Here is an 18,297-nt window from a genome sequence, read left to right on the forward strand (position 1 = left end):
AGCTGGATTACTGATTGAAACTCTTCCCAACTCAGAGCAGGTGAACGGACTCTCCCCAGTGTGAACTCACTGGTGTTCCTGCAGGTTTGATGACCTTTTAAATCTCATTGAGCAATGAGAGCAGCTGAACAGTCTCTCCTCCGTGTGAATGCACTGGTGGTCCCTCAGATCCGCAGCACTTTGGAAGCTACTCCCACAGTCAGAGCATTTAAAGGGTTTCTCGCTGTTGTGAGTGCTTTTGTGCTTCAGCAGGTTGGTTGAAGCAGTGAATCCCATCCCACACACAGAGCAGGTGAACGGCCTCTCCCCAGTGTGAACTCGTTGGTGTATTCACAGGTTGGATGATGTTCTAAATCTCTTTGAGCAGTGAGAGCAGCTGAATGGTCTCTCCTCGGTGTGAATGTGCTGGTCGGTCACCAGTTCACCAGAGATTTTGAAACCACTTCCACAGTCAGATCATTTAAAGGGTCTCGCCTTGGTGTGAGTCACTTTGTGTCTCAGCAGGTTTGATGACAGAGTGAATCCTTTCCCACACTCAGAGCAGGCGAATGGTCTCTCCCCAGTGTGAACTCGCTGGTGTCTCTGCAGGTGGGATGACGTTCTAAACCTCTTTGAGCAGAGAGAGCAGCTGAACGGTCTCTCCTCAGTGTGAAAGCGCTGGTGGATCATCAGATCCTGAGATCTTTTAAATCCATTCCCGCAGTCGGAGCACTTAAAGCGTCTCTCATTGGTGTGAGTGACTTTGTGTGTCAGCAGGGTGGATAAATGAGCGAATCCCTTCCCACATACAGTACAGGTAAACGGCCTCTCCCCAGTGTGAACTCGCTGGTGTCTCTGCAGTTTGGCTGACAATCTAAACCTCTTTGTGCAGTGAGAGCAGCTGAATGGTTTGTCCTCAGTGTGAATGCGCTGGTGGGACACCAGTTTCTGAGAGGTTTTGAAGCCACTCCCACAGTCAGAGCATTTAAAGGGTCTCTCCTGGGTATGAGTGACTTTGTGTGTCAGCAGGTGGGATGATTGAGTGAATCCCTTCCCACACTGAGAGCAGGCAAATGGCCTCTCTCCAGTGTGAACTCGCTGGTGTGTCCGCAGAGTGGATAACCGAGTGAATCCCTTCCCACACACAGAGCAGGTGAACGGCCTCTCCCCGGTGTGAACTCGCTGGTGCATCTGCAGGGTGGTTAACCGAGTGAATCCCTTCCCACACACAGAGCAGCTAAACGGTTTCTCCCCAGTGTGAATGCGTCGATGAGTTTCCAGCTCAGATGGGGATCTGAATCCCTTTCCACAGTCCCCACATTTGCACGGTTTTTCCATGGTGCGGGTGACCTTGTGACTCTGCAGGTTAAACAATCAGTTAAATCTCACACAGAACACGGGTACAGTCTCTCCCCGCTGTGAATGCTGCGATGTATTTTCAGGCTGTGTAACTGGTTAAAGCTCTTTCCACACTCTGCACTGGAACACACTCACTCAGCTGTGCGCTTCCGCACAAAGCCCGCACTCTGATTGGCTGGAGGACCAGAGTCCTTCCGGTCCTCCAACTTGCCCCATTGGTTAACACCGCAACATGAAGGTCAGGGGGTCACGCCCCCCACACATGCGCAGTTTCCCCTCTCCCTTCGACATGCGCAGTCCAGGGTCTTGAGGGGCGAGAACGGACCAGTTTCTCGCTCAGTGACGGAGCCGTCAGTCGGTTGCCTGGAAACCTTGGCTCGAGGAGTTGCAGGGGGAGGGGGAGCAATGGGTGGGGCCTTTCGTGTCCGCGCTCCGGGCCTGCGCACTGGAACCCGGAGACCTGCCCCGAAATGCTGCGTTACATGGAGTGTGGAGCATGCGCGTGGGAGGTCATGGATGTCCCAGCGCATGCGCATGTGCGCTGAAAGAGCGCCAATTTTAAACCTCTGGTCGAAGGTCTGAAAGCTGCGGGCTCGGAAGCGCTGCGCTGGAATTGCGCCAAAACGTCAAAGAGTCATAGTCATAGAGTCACAGAGGTTTACAGCATGGAAACAGACCCTTCGGCCCAACTTGTCCATGCCGCCCTGTTTTTTAAAACCCCTAAGCTAATCCCAATTGCCCGCATCCCTCTGTACCCATCTTACCCATGTAACTATCTAAATGCTTTTTAAAAGATAAAATTGTACCCGCCTCTGCTACTACCTCTGGCAGCTTGTTCCAGACACCTATCACCCGCTCTGTGAAAAAATTGCAGTGAGAAGTTTAACAACACCAGGTTAAAGTTCAGGTGAGTGGGAATTCCCACTCACCTGAAGAAGGGGCTTGGAGATCCGAAAGCTTGTGTGGCTTTTGCCCTCTTTTTATGTCAAACCAAATAAACAAACTCAGATTAAGTCGGGACAAAGTAAAAGGGGCAGCTCCCTAAAAGGACGGGGAACAGCCCGAACAGAAATCAAAGTACAAAGGAAACTTAAAAACATCAAATTAAAATGTGATTATTAGGGTCAATAATGCACCCCAACCCCTGCGGTGCTCAACGGGCGCGGAAGGCGTCAACCGTGCCCATGGCCACCGCATGCTCCCTCTCCAGGGACACCCGGCCGCGAACGTAGCCGCGGTAGAGGGGAAGACAGTCAGGATGGATGGCCTCCTCGATCGCCCGCAGCCTGGACCGGTAAATGGCGCGTTTCGCCAGGCCCAGGAGCAGGTTCACGAGGAGGTCGCCATCCCAACCTTGCCAAATAAACCTGTTGGACTTTAACCTGGTGTTGTTAAACTTCTTACTGTGTTTACCCCAGTCCAACGCCGGCATCTCCACATCATGAAAAAATTGCCCCTCTGGACACGTTTGTATCTCTCCCCTCTCACCTTAAACCTATGCCCTCTAGTTTTAGACTCCCCTACCTTTGGGAAAAGATATTGACTATCTACCTTGTCTATGTCCCTCATTATTTTATAGACCTCTATAAGATCACCCCTCAGCCTCCTACGCTCCAGAGAAAAAAGTCCCAGTCTATCCAGCCTCTCCTTATAACTCAAACCATCAAGTCCCATCAACCCATCAATAGATCGTCAATATCTTTTCCCAATGGTAGGGGAGTCTAAAACTAGAGGGCATAGGTGAGAGGGGAGAGATACAAAAGTGTTCAGAGGGCAATTTTTTCACACAGAGGGTGGTGAGTGTCTGGAACAAGCTGCCAGAGGTAGTAGTAGAGGCAGGTACAATTTTGTCTTTTAAAAAGCATTTAGACAGTTACATGGGTAAGATGGGTATAAAGGGATATGGGCCAAAAACGGGCAATTGGGATTAGCTTAGGTGTTTAAAAAAAAGGGCGCCATGAACAAGTTGGGCCGAAGGGCCTGTTTCCATGCTGTAAACCTCTATGACCTCCGGCACTTGCGCTGTTAGGTGAGTTTTTGACCTTATTTATTTGCAGTTTTATTTTTTAATCTAGCTATAGCGCGTAGAGGCAGCAGACATCCTTTGGGTTGTTTTTTTTTGGTACATGTTTCAGAAAGTTGTTTAACATATAAGTAATGCACAGAAGTGAAATAAATTATTTTAAAAATTATTTTTACAACTTTGTCATGCGAAACTATTGCATTGAAAATGTTCGTTCATGTGTAACAAAGTGGATGTCAGTGTCTGGAATGAGTTGCAGCATTTGGATTTTGGAAAACATTTTAAGCAGCTTTTAACCCTATGTTAAGATTCTCCCTGATGCAATGTTGATCCTTGTGTAACCCAGCTACTTCAAAGGCTTCAGGAAATTGTATCCCTTAAATGACATATGTAAGTCTCCTGTAATGTTTGTCCCAATTTCACGCAACGTTGATCCTTATGCAACTTGGTTAGTTCAAATGCTTTAGGAAAGTATATCAATTAAGATGACATATACAAGTCTCAAAGCACAGTACAGCACAGGAACAGGCCCTTCGGCCCTCCAAGCCTGCGCTAATCACTTTTACCTATCTAAACCAACCGCTTATATCCCCCTCTTCCTCATTTGTTCATACGCCTATCAAGATGAGCCTTCAATGTGGCTAATGTAACTGCCTCAACCATTTCTCTTGGCAGTGCATTCCGGCCCCCACCATCCTCTGTGTAAAAATAACTTCACCCACACATCTCCACTGAACCATTCCCCCATTATCTTGAACTTGTGCCCCCTTGTAATTGTCACCTTCCAACTGTTCGCCCTATCCATACCCCTCATCATTTTATAAACTTCTATTAGGTCGCCCCTCAGCCTCCGTCTTTCCAGGGAGAACAATCCCACTTTATTCAATCCCTCCTCATAGATAATACCCTCCATACCAGGCAACTTCCTGGTAAACCTTTTCTGCACTCTCTCCAAAGCCTCCACGTCCTTCTGGTAGTGCGGTGAACCCTGCAGATAACGATACAGGGACTGCAGCCTCTCACAGCGAATATATACATGGCCTCTGGACTCCTGTAGGCGGCAAACAGCATCTGCAAATTCACACACTTCCTGGGCACTAGGACCCGGTTAGCAACAGAGAGGCTGAAACCCCACCCACCATAATCGACATCACAGACAGGGGCGCATGCGCACTCTCCACCCGCCGAACCAAGATGGCGGTCTTTAGTCTCGGTCTGTCTCCGGAGAAAAGACCCGGACCTGCAAATATGGGAGTCGCAGGTTCGTATTCGGGATTTGAGGCCTTCAGCAAGTGTTTAGAAACCCACCCGCCGGCTCCATCGCTCCCTCCGCGTTTCCACATCCTCACCAGAGGGAGGTTTTGCCTGCATCGAAACACTTGATGAATCCACTCTTCGATCGCTTCAATGTGAGAACAAAGAGGGATCTAATTTTACCCAGTCATTGGATAGAGCTCTTGGGGCTAAAGTGGGATCAGGATGTTGAATTTGATGATCAGCCATGATCACACTGTGGTAAAGGATTCAGTTCTAGATCCCGGCTGGAATACCATAGACACAGTCACAGTGGGGCCAGCGCCTTGGAGAAACCATGGAAATGTGAGGATTGTGGGAAAGGATTCAATTACCCATCCCTGTTGGACAACCACTGGCGCACTCACACTGGCGAGCGGCCATTCACCTGTTCCATGTGTGGAAAGGGATTTACTCAGCCAACCGGCCTCATGTTACACCAGCGCATTCACACTGAGGAGAGGCTGTTCAGCTGCACTCGTTGTGGAAAAAGTTTCAGATCTTCATCTGACCTCAGTCAACATCAGCGAGTTCACACTGGGGAGAGGCCATTCACCTGTTCCATGTGTGGGAAGGGATTCACAAAGTCCTCCAACCTGGTGACACACCAGCAAATTCACTCTGAGGAGAAGCCGTTCAGCTGCACGTCCTATGGAAAGAGGTTCAGGTATTCACACAGCCTTGAAGAACACCAGCGAATTCACACTGGGGAGAAGCCTTTCACCTGTTTAGTCTGTGGACAGGGATTCACTCAGTCATCCAGTCTGGTGAGTCATCAGCGAGTTCACACTGGGGAGAGGCCATTCAGCTGCACCTCCTGTGGGAAGAGTTTCAAGCAGTCATGTGCCCTCGTTGAACACCAGCGAGTTCACACTGGTGAGAGACCATTCACCTGCTCGGTGTGTGGGAAGGGATTCACTGTGTCATCCAGCCTCAAGGCACACCAGCAAATTCACACTGAGGAGAAACCATTCAGCTGCTCTGACTGTGGAAAGAGTTTCAGGTCTTCATCTGCTCTCTTTGTACACCAGCGAGTTCACACTGGGGAGAGACCATTCACCTGCTCTGTGTGTGGGAAGGGATTCACTCGGTCCTGTAGCCTAGTGACACATGAGCGAATCCACATGTGACTGAGGGGTTGGATTCTGCTGTTTCTGCTAATGTTCATTACATCCAGGATTGATAGTTGGACAATTTTATGTTTGTTTCTGTTGGTATTAACAACCCTACAACTGGCTGAAGTTTAATAATCTGGAGATGTCCCTTTTTAAAGGCACTATCTGTGATCTTTCAGCTGAATTAAAGAACTCTCTCAACAGAAATTTGGTTGCAATAAGACTGAATTTTTTACTTCAATCCTAAATTGATCTTTGATGCAAAATCTACAATTCATTGTCTCCCAAGATAATGGGTTCTCATCAAGTGGAGGTGACTTTTCCAGCTCAGGTACATTCACAGGATGGAGGAAGGTCACTCCAGTGGCTCGGCAACAAGAGCCAACACCGAAAACAACAACCCACAACCAGACCTGAGAACCACTTCACTTGTGGCAAAACCTGCCTCTCACAGATTGGTCCCTTCAGCCATCAGTAACAGAGAAGCAGAGGGTGCGTGGGCCTTCAGGGTCTCAGTGACCAGGAGAGAAAACAATTCTGCACAGAGGGGCGTGAGAGCTTCAGCGGTCACGGGCATTCGGCCTCTGATATTCGGGTAAGCGTTCTCCAAGGCGGCCTTCGCGACACACGACGCGCAGAGTCGCTGAGCAGAAACTGATAGCCAAGTTCCGCACACACAAGGACGGCCTCAACCGGGATATTGGGTTCATGTCCCACTATTTGTAACCCCCACAGAGTTTCACTGGCTGTCTTGTCTGGAGACAATACACATCTTTTTAGCCTGTCTTGATGCTCTCTCCACTCATGCTGTTTTGTTTCTTAAAGACTTGATTAGTTGTAAGTATTTGCATTCCAACCATTATTCATGTAAATTGAGTTTGTGTCTTTATATGCTCTGTTTGTGAACAGAATTCCCACTCACCTGAAGAAGGGGCTTGCAGCTCCGAAAGCTTGTGTGGCTTTTTCTACCAAATAAACCTGTTGGACTTTAACCTGGTGTTGTTAAACTTCTTACTGTGTTTACCCCAGTCCAATGCCGGCATCTCCACATCATGGGTTCAGTTCTCCAGCTCCTGTCTGCAGACTGACAATAAAACCAATGGGTCTTATTGGGGGTGTTGGGGCCTCCAGCGGGTGTTTGTGAATCCTCCCCGCCCACCTCCCAGGGTTTCCTTCCTTCCCAGAGATCAGAATCCTCATTGATTTGAGGCCAAAGTGTAACCTCTTATTTATTGTCCCCCTCCCCCATCCTCTGATGTGAACCATCCTCCAGTGGCTGAGCCAGGATGGGGCCGTTAACCTGGGCCTGTTCCCGGGAGGGAGGGAGGGAGAAGCCCCGCAGCTGCAAACCAGGGAGCTGACAATGATTCTGAAGGGTTTGCGGATCCACAAAGTGTTTCCAAACCCTCCCAGCCACCGCCTAACGCTGACTCCGCTTCTCCGGGACAAACAAGCGCCAAGGACAGCAATGTCACTGCGCATGCTCCACATCACAATGCCCCGGGGTGTGATTGACGGCCGCTTGGGACCAATAGGAAGGGGCGGGGGCTGAGGTGTCCCCATACAACGCACGGGAAGGCGTTCGCATGCGCAGTAATGTTACAGTCTGGAGCATGCGTAGTAAGCAACGGCGTTTGCAACACGCGCAATGTGGGTGATAGCAATCGGAGAGAAGTTCCTCTGTCTCATCAGCAGCCGGTAAGGATGCGGAAACGTAGAGGGAGCAATGGAACCGGCGGATGGACGTAGAGGGTTTCTGAATACCTGGTCAAGGCCTCAAATCTCGTAAATGAGCCCGTCGGTCTGTGTTTGCAGCTTCCGGTCTTTTTCCCGAGACGAGACTCAGGTTAACGGCCGCCATCTTGATTCAGCAGGGAGGAGAGCGCATGCGCGATGTCTTGGTGACGCAACACCGAGTGGGCGGGGCTTCATGTTTCTGCTTCCCCTCCAGGTCCGAGCTCCCGGTTCAATAGCACAATGAGCAACAGGTTTTTAAACAGCTTCACCCACCCTCAGGCTGCAGCTGCTGTTTGCAGCCTCGATGAGTCCATGGGCCATGTACATATTCAGGGTGAGAGTTGAAAACCCTGTATAGTTACCTAAAGCAGTTACACAGCTTTTGGTTACACTTCAGCCCCAGGCTCCTCATGTTTACATAGAAACATGATGTGGAGATGCCGGCGTTGGACTGGGGTGAACACAGTAAGAAGTCTCACAACACCAGGTTAAAGTCCAACAGGTTTATTTTGTATTTGCTACCAAGTAAACCTGGTGAGACTTCTTCCATAGAAACATACACAGAAAATAGAATCTGGGAGTCGGCCGTTCGGCCCTTCGAGCGTGCGCCGCCATTCATTATTGTCATGGCTGATTATCAAATTCAATACCCTGATCCCTGTCGCCCCAAGAGATTTATCTCATTGAAATCAGGCTCTACCTCCACTTTTGAAGAACGTGAATCCAAAGATTCATGACCCTCTGAGAGAAAAACATCTCATCTCTGTTTTCAATGGGCAATGCTGTTTTTTAAAACAGCGACTCCCTCGATTCTCCCCTGAGAGTAAACATCCTCTCCAGATCCAAAACAGAAAATGCTGGAAAGTCTCAGCAGGTCAGGCAGCACCTTTTCTCCCCCTTTGCTTCGCCTTTACCCCTTTTTCTCAATTTGTCCTCCCTCCAATCCAACCCCCCCCCCCCCCGCCCCACATCTTCATCCATCACAACTTCTTCAGCTTCTCTGCTGTTTGGCCATTCACACTTTCTATTCTCTCTATGGACTGCCATTAGCATCCTTTCCCCTGGTTCCTGTGGCTTGGACCCATCTTTCATTCCCTCACAGTGTAAATATCTCCCACTTTCTATGCCTTTTTTATGCTTTGACAAAAGGTCATCTGGACTCGAAGCTTCAGCTCTTTTCTCTCCTCACAGATGCTGCCAGACCTCCTGAGATTTTCCAGCATTTTCTCTTTTGGTTTCAGATTCCAGCATCTGCAGTAATTTGCTTTAACCCTTCTCTCCATATCCACCCTGTCAAGAGTTTTCAGAATCTTGAAGGTTTAAATGAGGTTGCCTCTTACTCTTTTGAAGTCGAGCAGAAGCTAAACTCAAGCAGAGCCTGTCTCACTGCTCCTCATCAGACAATCCACCTATTCCAGGTATTAGTCTACTAAACCTTCTATGAACTGCTTCTCATAAAGCAGTTAAGGAATAATATGCACTCATATTTTTTCTTAAATAAGGAAACCAATAATGTACACACTGCTCTAGATATGTCTAACCAATGCCCTGTGCAACTGAAACATAACTTCCCTGCTTTTACTCAATTCCCCTCATAATAAATAATAGTTTTCTGAATTACTTGTACCTGAGACAATATTGCGATTTTCTATCGTGATGGATTTTAGACACTTTTTCTAAAACAGGGGGTTAGAAAGGGAGGATTTACACACAACAAGCTCAAACCAAGAGAAAAATGTTGTCTCTTCTGATAGAGCCTTTCTGAATGGGATAAGTAGGTAGATGTGAATGGAATGTTTCCACTTGTTGGTGTTTCTAATACTGGGAACCATGAACAGACAACAGAGACAAATAAATCAACAGGAGATATTTATTTCTTCAGACAGTTGTTAGAATATGGAACTCACTGCGACTGGAAGTGGTTGAGACAAATACTTTAGATGCTTTAAAAAGGAAACCAGATGAGAACATGAGAGAAAAAGGATTAAAAAGTTGAGCTGAAAAGCTGAGTTGAGGTGAGCAGAATGAGAGGAGATTTGTGTGGATTAGAAATTCCAGTACAGATCAGGGCAGGGGTGGGGTGGGGTGGCGGCGGAGGCAGTGGCACAGTGGAGCTATCGCTGGACGAGCAACCCAGAGACCCAGGATAATGTTCTGGGGACCGAGGTTCGAATCCCACCACAGCAGATGGTGAAATTTAAATTCAATTAAAAGTCTGATATTGACCATGAAACCATTGTTGATTGTCGTAAAAGCCCATCTGGTTCACTGATGTCCTTTAAGGATGGAAATCTGCTGGCCTTAACTGGTCTGGCCTACATGTGACCCACAGCAATGTGGTTGACTCTCAAATGCCCTGTGAAATGGAGGGCAGTTGGGGATGGGCAATAAATGCTGTCCCAGTCGGCGACACCCACACCCCGTTAAAAATGAATTTAAAAAATAGACTGGCCTGTTTGTGTTTTGTGTATCTCATGTATTCATAGAATCCCTACAGTGCAGAAGGAGGCCTTTCAGACCACCCCACCCAGGCATATTCCCGTAACCCCACATATTTACCCCGCTAATCTCCCTAACCTACACATCTTGGGACAGAAAGGGGCAACCACCTAACCTGAACATCTTTGGAGAGTGGGAGGGAACCGGAGCACCCGGAGGAAACCCACACAGACACGAGGAGAATGTGCAAACTCCATACAGACAGGTAACCAAGGCTACAATCGAACCCAGGTCCCTGGTGCTGTGAGGCAGGAGTACTAACCACTGTGCCATCCATGTAATTCTTTGTAAACTTATTTTGCAGGAAATTGAAGAGAAGGATCTGCAGTCTGGATGATCGAATCTCACGTCAGACAGAGTCAATCGGTTCATCGGGATCTGAAAATTTGTGCATCTGAAGGGATTTAATTGACCATCTCAGTTGGAAACTGGTGAGAATCCGTTCATCTGCTCCTCGTGTGGGAAGGGATTGATCAGCTGGTAAACATGCTGACACGACAGCGAGCTCGCAACAGTGAGAGTTCATTCACCTGCTCCGTGTGTGGGAAGAAATTCATGTGTTCGTCCAACCTGCTGGCTCACCAACTCGATCACATTGATGAGAAGCCTCTTCAAAGCTCTGACTCTGGGGACAGCGTTGAGACGTCTGAGGGACAGGCCCAACACCAGCTCCTTCACATTGACGAGAGACCGTTCAGCTGCTCCCACTGCGGGAAGAGGTTCAGCCAGTCCTCCCGCCTTGCAGAGCACCAGCTCCTTCACACACACGAGAGACCGTTCAGCTGCACTCATTGTGGAGAGTCATTCAGTGACTCAGTGCATCTCACTGAGCACCAACAAGTTCACACCAAGGACAGGCCATTCAGCTGCTCCCAGTGTGGGAAGAGATTCACTCAGTCCTCCCACTGCACCGTTCACCAACTGGTTCATTCTCAGAAGAGACATTTTAAATGCTTTAAATGTGAGAAGACCTTCAAAAGAAGGATTAGTCTGCTGAGACACCAGGGCACTCACACCGGGGAGAAGCCGTACCCCTGTTCTGTTTGTGGGAAGAGATTTGCTCATTCATCTCATCTTCTGACACACAAGCGAGTTCACACTGGGGAGAGGCCTTTCCTCTGCTCCCTGTGTGGGAAGAGATTCACTCGATTTTCACGCCTTTTGACACACAAGAGTATTCACACTGGAGGGAAACCATTCACCTCCTCAATGTGTAGAAAGGAAGAAGTTCAATCAACTGACCAGCTGACACACCAACAAGTTCACACTGGGGAGAAGCTGTTCACCTGCTCGGTGTGTGGGAAGGAATTCACTCGGTCTTACTATCTTCTGAGGCACCGGCGAGTTCACACTGGGGAGAGGCCATTCCTCTGCTCCGTGTGTGGGAAGATGTTTCCTTGTTCATCCCAGCTTGTGATGCACGAGCGTGTTCACACAGGGGAGAGGCCTTACGCTTGCCCTGTGTGCGGGAAAGCATTTGCTTCTTCACAACACCTGCTGAGACATCGGCCTGTTCACACCGGGGAGAGGGCGTTCATCTGCTCCGAGTGTGGGAAGGCTTTCACCGAGTCATCCAGCCTCCGGACACACTGCCGCACTCACACAGGGGAGAAGCCGTTCTCCTGCTCCATTTGTGGCAAGAGATTCACTCAGTCGTCTGACCTGCTGAGACACCAATACATTCACACAGGGGACAGGCCGTTCACCTGCTCTGTGTGTGGGAAGGGATTCATTGATTCATCCTGCCTGCAGAGACACCAGCGAGTTCACACCGGGGAGAGACCGTTCACCTGCTCTGTGTGTGGGAAGGGATACACTCAGGTATCCAGCCTGCAGAGACACCAGCGAGTTCACACTGGGACAGAACCGTTCACCTGCTCCCTGTGTGGGAAGGGATTCACTGATCCATCCCGCCTGCAGAGACACCAGCGAGTTCACACTGGGGCAAAACCTTTCAACTGCTCCATGTGTGGGAAGGGATTTAATCAGTATTACAGCCTGCTGAAACATAGACGACTTCATGTGTGACCGGCAAAGTTGGATTCTGTTGTTTCTGCGCCCTGAGATAAACAATAACAATTGGATCAATAGTTGAGGCAGTGGCACAGTGGAATTATCACTGGACTCAGGGTAAGGCTCTGGGGACCCAGGTTCGAATTCCACCACAGTCAATGGTGAAATTTGTATTCAATTAAAATCTCGAATTAAAAGTCTAATGACAAACCTTAACCATTGTTGATCGTTGTCAAAACCACTCTGGTTCAGTCATGTCCTTTCGGGAAGGAAACCTGCCATCCTTACTTGGTCTGGCCTACATGTGACTCCAGACCCACAGCAATGTGGTTGACTCTCAAATGCCCTCTGAAATGGAGGGCAGTTAGAGATGGGCAAGAAATGCTGGCCCAGCAAGTGACGCCTACATCCAGTAAAAATTAATTTAAAAAAGTTCCTCAGTATCTCAGTAACCTCCTCCAGCCCCACAACACTCTGTGTAAATACAAGTTGTTGCTGATTATGCCCTGAGATAGAAAATGTGAACCCGATTCCCCTCGTCCACCAACACAGCAACTTCTTCATAAAAATTGAAGCACATGGGATTGGGGCGAATGTATTGAGATTGAAAACTTGTTGGCAGACAGGAAATAGAGTAAGATTAAACAGGTCTTTTTCCAACTGGCAGGCAGTGATTATTGGGGTAATGCAGGATCAGTGCTGAGACCCCAGCTAGTCACCTGCCATGGGTCTTCTGTTTTTCTTTCCCTGTTTACAATGCATCATTTTTAAATTGTTGCTTCTTAATATTCTGATTTAAAACCATGGATAAGCTCAAACCACTTTTGGATAACCTGTGACTCCCTGATCAAGAATCTTACCGACCACTGCATGCCATTCTGGTCACCGTATTATAAAAAAGATATCTCTGCACTGGAGAAGGGTACAGAGATGATTTTTAATGATGATATCAGAAATGTAGAAAGCAGCTCACCACCACCTTCTCAAGGTCAATCAGAGGTTAGCAATAAATGCTGGCCAAGCCAGCGATGTCCACATCCCATAAATGATTTTTAAACTGTGTGTTTGGTTATCTATCAGGAAAGGATTGACACGCTCACGCTTTCTTGAAAAATTAAGGCTGAGGAGTAACCTAATAGAGGGCTTCAAAATTATAAAAGGTTTTGAAATAATGTTTCTTCTTTTGGAGAAAGGCAAAACTGGAGACCATCAATACAAGACAGTCGCCAAGAAACCCAATAGGAAATCCAAGATAAATTTCTCCACCCAAAGAGTGGTGAGAATATGGAAATCATGACCACAGGGAGTGAAATGAACAGTATCGATGTCTTTCAGGGGAAGCTCAACAAGTATTTGTGTGTGATTTTATAATTCATTCAGGATTTATTTCAAAAAAACTAAGAATAAAGTAACAGGAGATATTTTGAGGCATCTGAGAGTCTGTGTGTGTGTGAGGGTGTCTGTGTAAGGGTGTCTGTGAGTGTGTGTGTAAGGGTGTCTGTGAGTGTGTGTGTTACTTCTCATTGGTTTCACACCAACCTTCCTCTTTCTGAGCAGACATTCTGGCCCCTGATAAAACCATTGAGTGATTTGAATGGTACAATTCAGAGATTCTTCATCCAGGGTGAAACCACAGGCTGACTGTGTGCTGTGTAAAACCTGACATCTACACAACCTAATCCCACTTCTCCTGGAACAACGTGAAGTGACTACAATTTTCCAGATTCATTTCTTTGCTCTCAATATTCTTTCAGATAGTTCATAAATTCCATGAGTACGTTATCCTTTAACACACCTGTGGTGTCCAGTTTAAATACTTTCCTCAGTCTGACCAACATATAGCAATGGGATTGTTGCTATTACAGGAATCCATTCTGTAAATCTGATTCCAAGGCACTCTGGAGTAATGCAGTGATCCACACCTTCCCACTCAACACCAATCTATAGTTCCATCTGAGTTCCAGATTTTAACATGATTTTTCAAAACACAGGCAGCAGGGTGGCACAGTGATCAGCAGCGCCAGGGACCTGAGTTCAATCCTGGGCTCAGGTAGTACGAGTAAGCTTACATTAACACTGCAATGAAGTTACTATGAAAATCCCCTAGTCGCCACACTCGACGCCTGTTTGGGTGTACTGAAGGAGAATTTAGCACGGCCAATGCACCGAACCAGCATGTCTTTCAGACTGTGGGAGGAAACCTGAGCACCCGGAGGAAACCCATGCAGGTACGGAGAGAACGTGCAAACTCCACACAGTCACCCAAGACCGGAATTGAACCGGATCCCTGGCACTCTGAGGTAGCAGTGCTAACCACCGTGCCACAGCTCTCTGTGTGGAGTTTGCACGTTCTCCCTGTGTCTGCATGGGTTTGCTCAGAGTGCTCCACTTTTTGGAAGGAGTAATTTGACAAGGAAAAATTCAATGAACGGCATGACACTAGTAAGCTCTGTGGAACAAAGGGACCTGGGTGTGATTGTCTATAGATCTCTGAGGACAGAAGTGTATGTTAGTAGGCTGGTGAAAAAGGCATGTAGGACACTTGCCTTTATCAATTGAGGTATAGATTACAAAAGCAAGGAAGTCATGTTGGAGTTGCATAGAACTGTGGTGAGGTCACTGCTGGAATACTGTGTGCAGTTCTGGTCACCACATTATAAGAAGGATGTGATTGCATTGGAGGGGGTGCAGAGGAGATTTACCAGTGAAGGTGAGTTACAGATGAGAGGGACAGTGTCAAAAGAGAGAACCATTGACAATATTAGATAATGTGGGGAAGTTGGGTTATCAGTGGTTTAGAGGGTAAAGGGAGATGAAGGGAGGTCTCATGGACAAGATGAGCAGTGAGAGGGTTTGATGGGAGATAGCAGAAGAATTGGAGAAAGATGTGAGTTCAGTACTTGGAAAAAGGGAAATTTCAGAGAGAGTTTTGTCTGGTGGTCCAGTGGAAGGGAGGGAGGCAGCTGATCAGATTGTCTCAATCTTAGAGACAAAGAAGCTCCACGAGCTCCTCACACTTGTTGTTGAAGATGAGGACGGAGGAGACGGGAGAGAGGCCCTTCAAAAGGAGAACCATTCACAGATTTTTTAAAAAGACAACAGCGAATACATTAACACAAAGACGGTGTATTTGAATGTTGTCCAGAATATTCGCCTCTATAACTGGCCTGAAGTTTATTAACATCAGCAGGTGCAGACCACAGTGTGATTGACAACAACATCCAATCTCCAGTTATTTATGAACTTGCTGGTGTCTCAGCAATGCGGATGACTGAGTGAATCTCTTCCCACACTTGGAGCAGGTGAATGGTCTCTCCCCGGTGTGAACTTGCTGGTGTCTCAGCAATGCGGATGACTGAGTGAATCTCTTCCCACACTTGGAGCAGGTGAATGGTCTCTCCCCGGTGTGAACCCGCTGATGTACAGTGAGATGAGATGATCGCCTGAACCCAGTCCCACAGTGAGAGCATCTGAATGGTTTCTCGTCAGTGTGAACTTGTTGATGGGACACCAGTTCCTGCGAGGTTTTAAAACATTTCCCACACTTCAGACACTTAAACGGTCTCTCATCAGTGTGGCCTCTTTGGTGTGTAATTAGGATGGATGAATTAACAAATCCCTTCCCACACTGGGAGCAGGTGAATGGTCTCTGCCTCGTGTGAACTTGCTGGTGTGTCAGCAGGGTGGATTTGTGAGTGAATCCCTTTCCACACTCAGAGCAGGTGAATCGCTTCTCCCCGGTGTGAACTCGCTGGTGTGTCAGCAGCGTGGATGACTGAGTGAATCCCATCCCACACACAGAGCAGGTGAATGGTCTCTCCCCAGTGTGAATTAGTTTGTGTTTAATCAGGGTGGATGACTGAGTGAATCCCTTCCCACACAAAGAGCAGGTGAATGGCCTCTGCCCAGTGTGTGTGCGCTGGTGATTCTGCAGAGTGGATAACTTAGTGAATCCTTTCCCGCAGTCCGAGCAGGTGAACGGCCTCTCCCCGGTGTGACCACGCCGATGGGTTTCCAGCTGGGATGGGTAATTGAATCCCTTCCCACAGATGCCACATTTCCACGGCTTCTCCCCATCATGACTGCATTTATGTTTGAACAGGCCAGATGACTGGTTGAAGTCTTGTCCACAAATGGAACACGAGTATGGTTTCTCCCCACTGTGAACGGTGCTTTTTCCTTCCATGTTCAAAATCCGATGATATTCCGGTCACAAAAAATTAGGCGACTCTGAGATCCTGATGTGGAATTTGGTTTCAGTTTCCCAACTGCAAATCCTAATCTTCTAAGACACGATGAAATTGATTTAAAACAGAAAAAAAGGGAGTGAGAGAGAACACGCAAAAACAGGTTGTGAAATTGAGCTGAATGAATTTGTGGGGCCGGCATTAAGAAAAAGTGACCATGAAAGCTGCTGGATCGTCATAAAAACCCAACTGATTCACTAATGTGCTTCAGGGAAGGAAACCTGCCACCTGGTCTGGACTGACACATGAACCAATACCTATCGAAGGGGTGAGAGAGAGGTGGAAGAAGCAGAGGGTGAAGGAGAGGGTTTCTCTACATCTACATCCTGACCAGAACTCTGACAGAATCTCCTAATATCTCAACCTCCACCATTTAGCTGGACCAGGGTAGTAGGTGCATGTGAAGATCATCACCTCCTAGTTCCCCTCCAACTCATACAACATCTTGACTTGTCTGACATCAATTACTGCATGAGCAGAAGTTTCCAGCATTTGAATATCGGGAAGACTGGAGTCACTGTCTTCAGTCCCCACTACAAACTTCATCACCCTCACAACTGACTCCGCCCTCTCCATGTTAAATATCTGAAGCTGAACTAAGTTGTTCACAACCATGGTGTCTTACTTGAGAAGAGTTTTAGACCACATATCCACATCATCACCAAAATCATCTATTTCCACCTCAGTAACATCCCCCAACTCTGCCTTAGCCTCAGTTAATCATAGAATCTCTACGGTGCAGAAGGAGGCCATTCGGCCCATAAAGCCCACACCGACAACAATCCCACCTCAGCCCTATCCCCAGCGCCCCATGTATTTACCCTGCTAAACCCTGACACTAAGGGGCAACTTAGCATGGCCAATCAACCTAATCCACACATCTCTGGAGTATGGGAGGAAACTGGAGCACCCGGAGGAAACCCACGCAGACACAGGAAGAATGTGAAAACTCCACACAGACAGTGACCCAAGCTGGGAATCGAACCTGGGTCCCTGGCACTGTGAGGCAGCAGTGCTAACCACTGTGCCATCATGTCGCTGCAGAATCCATCATCCATTCCTTTCTTACCTCTCGACTGAACAATTCCAATACAGTTCCAACCGGCCTCCAACATTAAGCAACCCCCTCCAAACTATCCTAAACTGCCCATGTGCTTACTCACACCAAATCATGTTCACCCATCGCCCCTATGCTTGCTGATCTACAAATGCTTCCTTTTAAGAAGCATCAGAATTTTAAAATTCTCATCTTTGTTTTCCTCCATGGTTACAATCATTCCTGTGTCTGTAATCTTCTCCAGCCACACACTCCTCTGAGATCTCAACGATAATCTAATTCCTCTTGAGCATTCTCAGTTTTAATCATTATACCATTACAAATCATCCTTTCAGTTGCACAGGCCACAAGCTCTGCAATCTCTTCTTTAAATCTCTCTGCCTGTCCATCACCTGTGCTTTCTTTAAAACCCACCTCTTTGACCAAACCTTTGGTCACCTGTCCTAATATAGCTCAGTATCAAATGTCACTGTATAATATTTGTGAGAAAATGTCTGGGGCTGTTTTATTATGTTATATAAATGATTGCAACTGCCCTGATATCGTTGTTCTCATCAGTAAGAAATTGGAAGTGAAAGGGTGAAGCAGTTTGATGGTCAAGTTATTCACATTCTGTCAGTGGTAATTCCAAAACATTGCCCCAAACAAAGATGGCGACCGCGCATGCGCCGAGTTGCTAGTGCGCCGACTGAAGACGGCGACTGCGCACGCGCCGTGTTGCTCGTGCCCCGATGACGATGGCCCTGATGAACCCGGGTCTGTAACTGGGAGAATGCTGAGGCCCTGCTCTGCGCTGAGGGCTGGGACCATCCTCTGATATCGCTAGATTCTTTTTAAGAGATAGCAGTTTACGTAACATGTTTACGACGCCTCTCCAAACCCCCGCCTGGTCTATCGCGTCCTCCGCCCCGCCATTCCCACCTTTACTGATTGTGGATCCGAGAAAGATTGTCTCCACCGCCATTAATCACACTG

At 47.7% G+C, this 18,297-nt stretch overlaps 2 protein-coding genes across 3 annotated transcripts in view; one reads left to right on the forward strand and one right to left on the reverse strand.

Annotated features, from left to right (window-relative positions):
* LOC144489981 (uncharacterized) overlaps positions 1-12,081 on the forward strand; it is a 35,558-nt gene extending 23,477 nt beyond the window's left edge. The window contains exons 6-8 of the mRNA XM_078207805.1: positions 4,883-5,782; positions 7,721-7,840; positions 10,472-12,081. Of these exons, the coding sequence (XP_078063931.1) occupies positions 4,883-5,782; positions 7,721-7,840; positions 10,472-12,033 (2,582 nt within the window). The 3' untranslated portion in view covers positions 12,034-12,081. The remainder of the gene's footprint in view (positions 1-4,882; positions 5,783-7,720; positions 7,841-10,471) is intronic.
* Positions 12,082-15,150: 3,069 nt separating this feature from the next.
* LOC144489982 (uncharacterized) lies at positions 15,151-18,297 on the reverse strand. Of its 2 annotated transcripts, none has more exons than XM_078207806.1 (2): positions 18,244-18,297; positions 15,151-16,303 (listed from the first exon to the last, which is right to left on the reverse strand). In XM_078207806.1, exon 2 carries the CDS (start codon positions 16,202-16,204, stop codon positions 15,251-15,253), a length of 954 nt encoding a protein of 317 aa, XP_078063932.1. In that variant the 5' UTR covers positions 16,205-16,303; positions 18,244-18,297; the 3' UTR covers positions 15,151-15,250. The 2 variants fall into 2 exon arrangements, with proteins under 2 accessions (XP_078063932.1, XP_078063933.1); XM_078207807.1 differs by lacking the exon at positions 18,244-18,297 and having other exon boundaries at positions 15,183-15,320; positions 15,405-16,313.

Source organism: Mustelus asterias, unplaced genomic scaffold, assembly GCF_964213995.1.
Source record: "Mustelus asterias unplaced genomic scaffold, sMusAst1.hap1.1 HAP1_SCAFFOLD_2735, whole genome shotgun sequence".
In the NCBI taxonomy this organism is placed as follows: domain Eukaryota; kingdom Metazoa; phylum Chordata; class Chondrichthyes; order Carcharhiniformes; family Triakidae; genus Mustelus; species Mustelus asterias.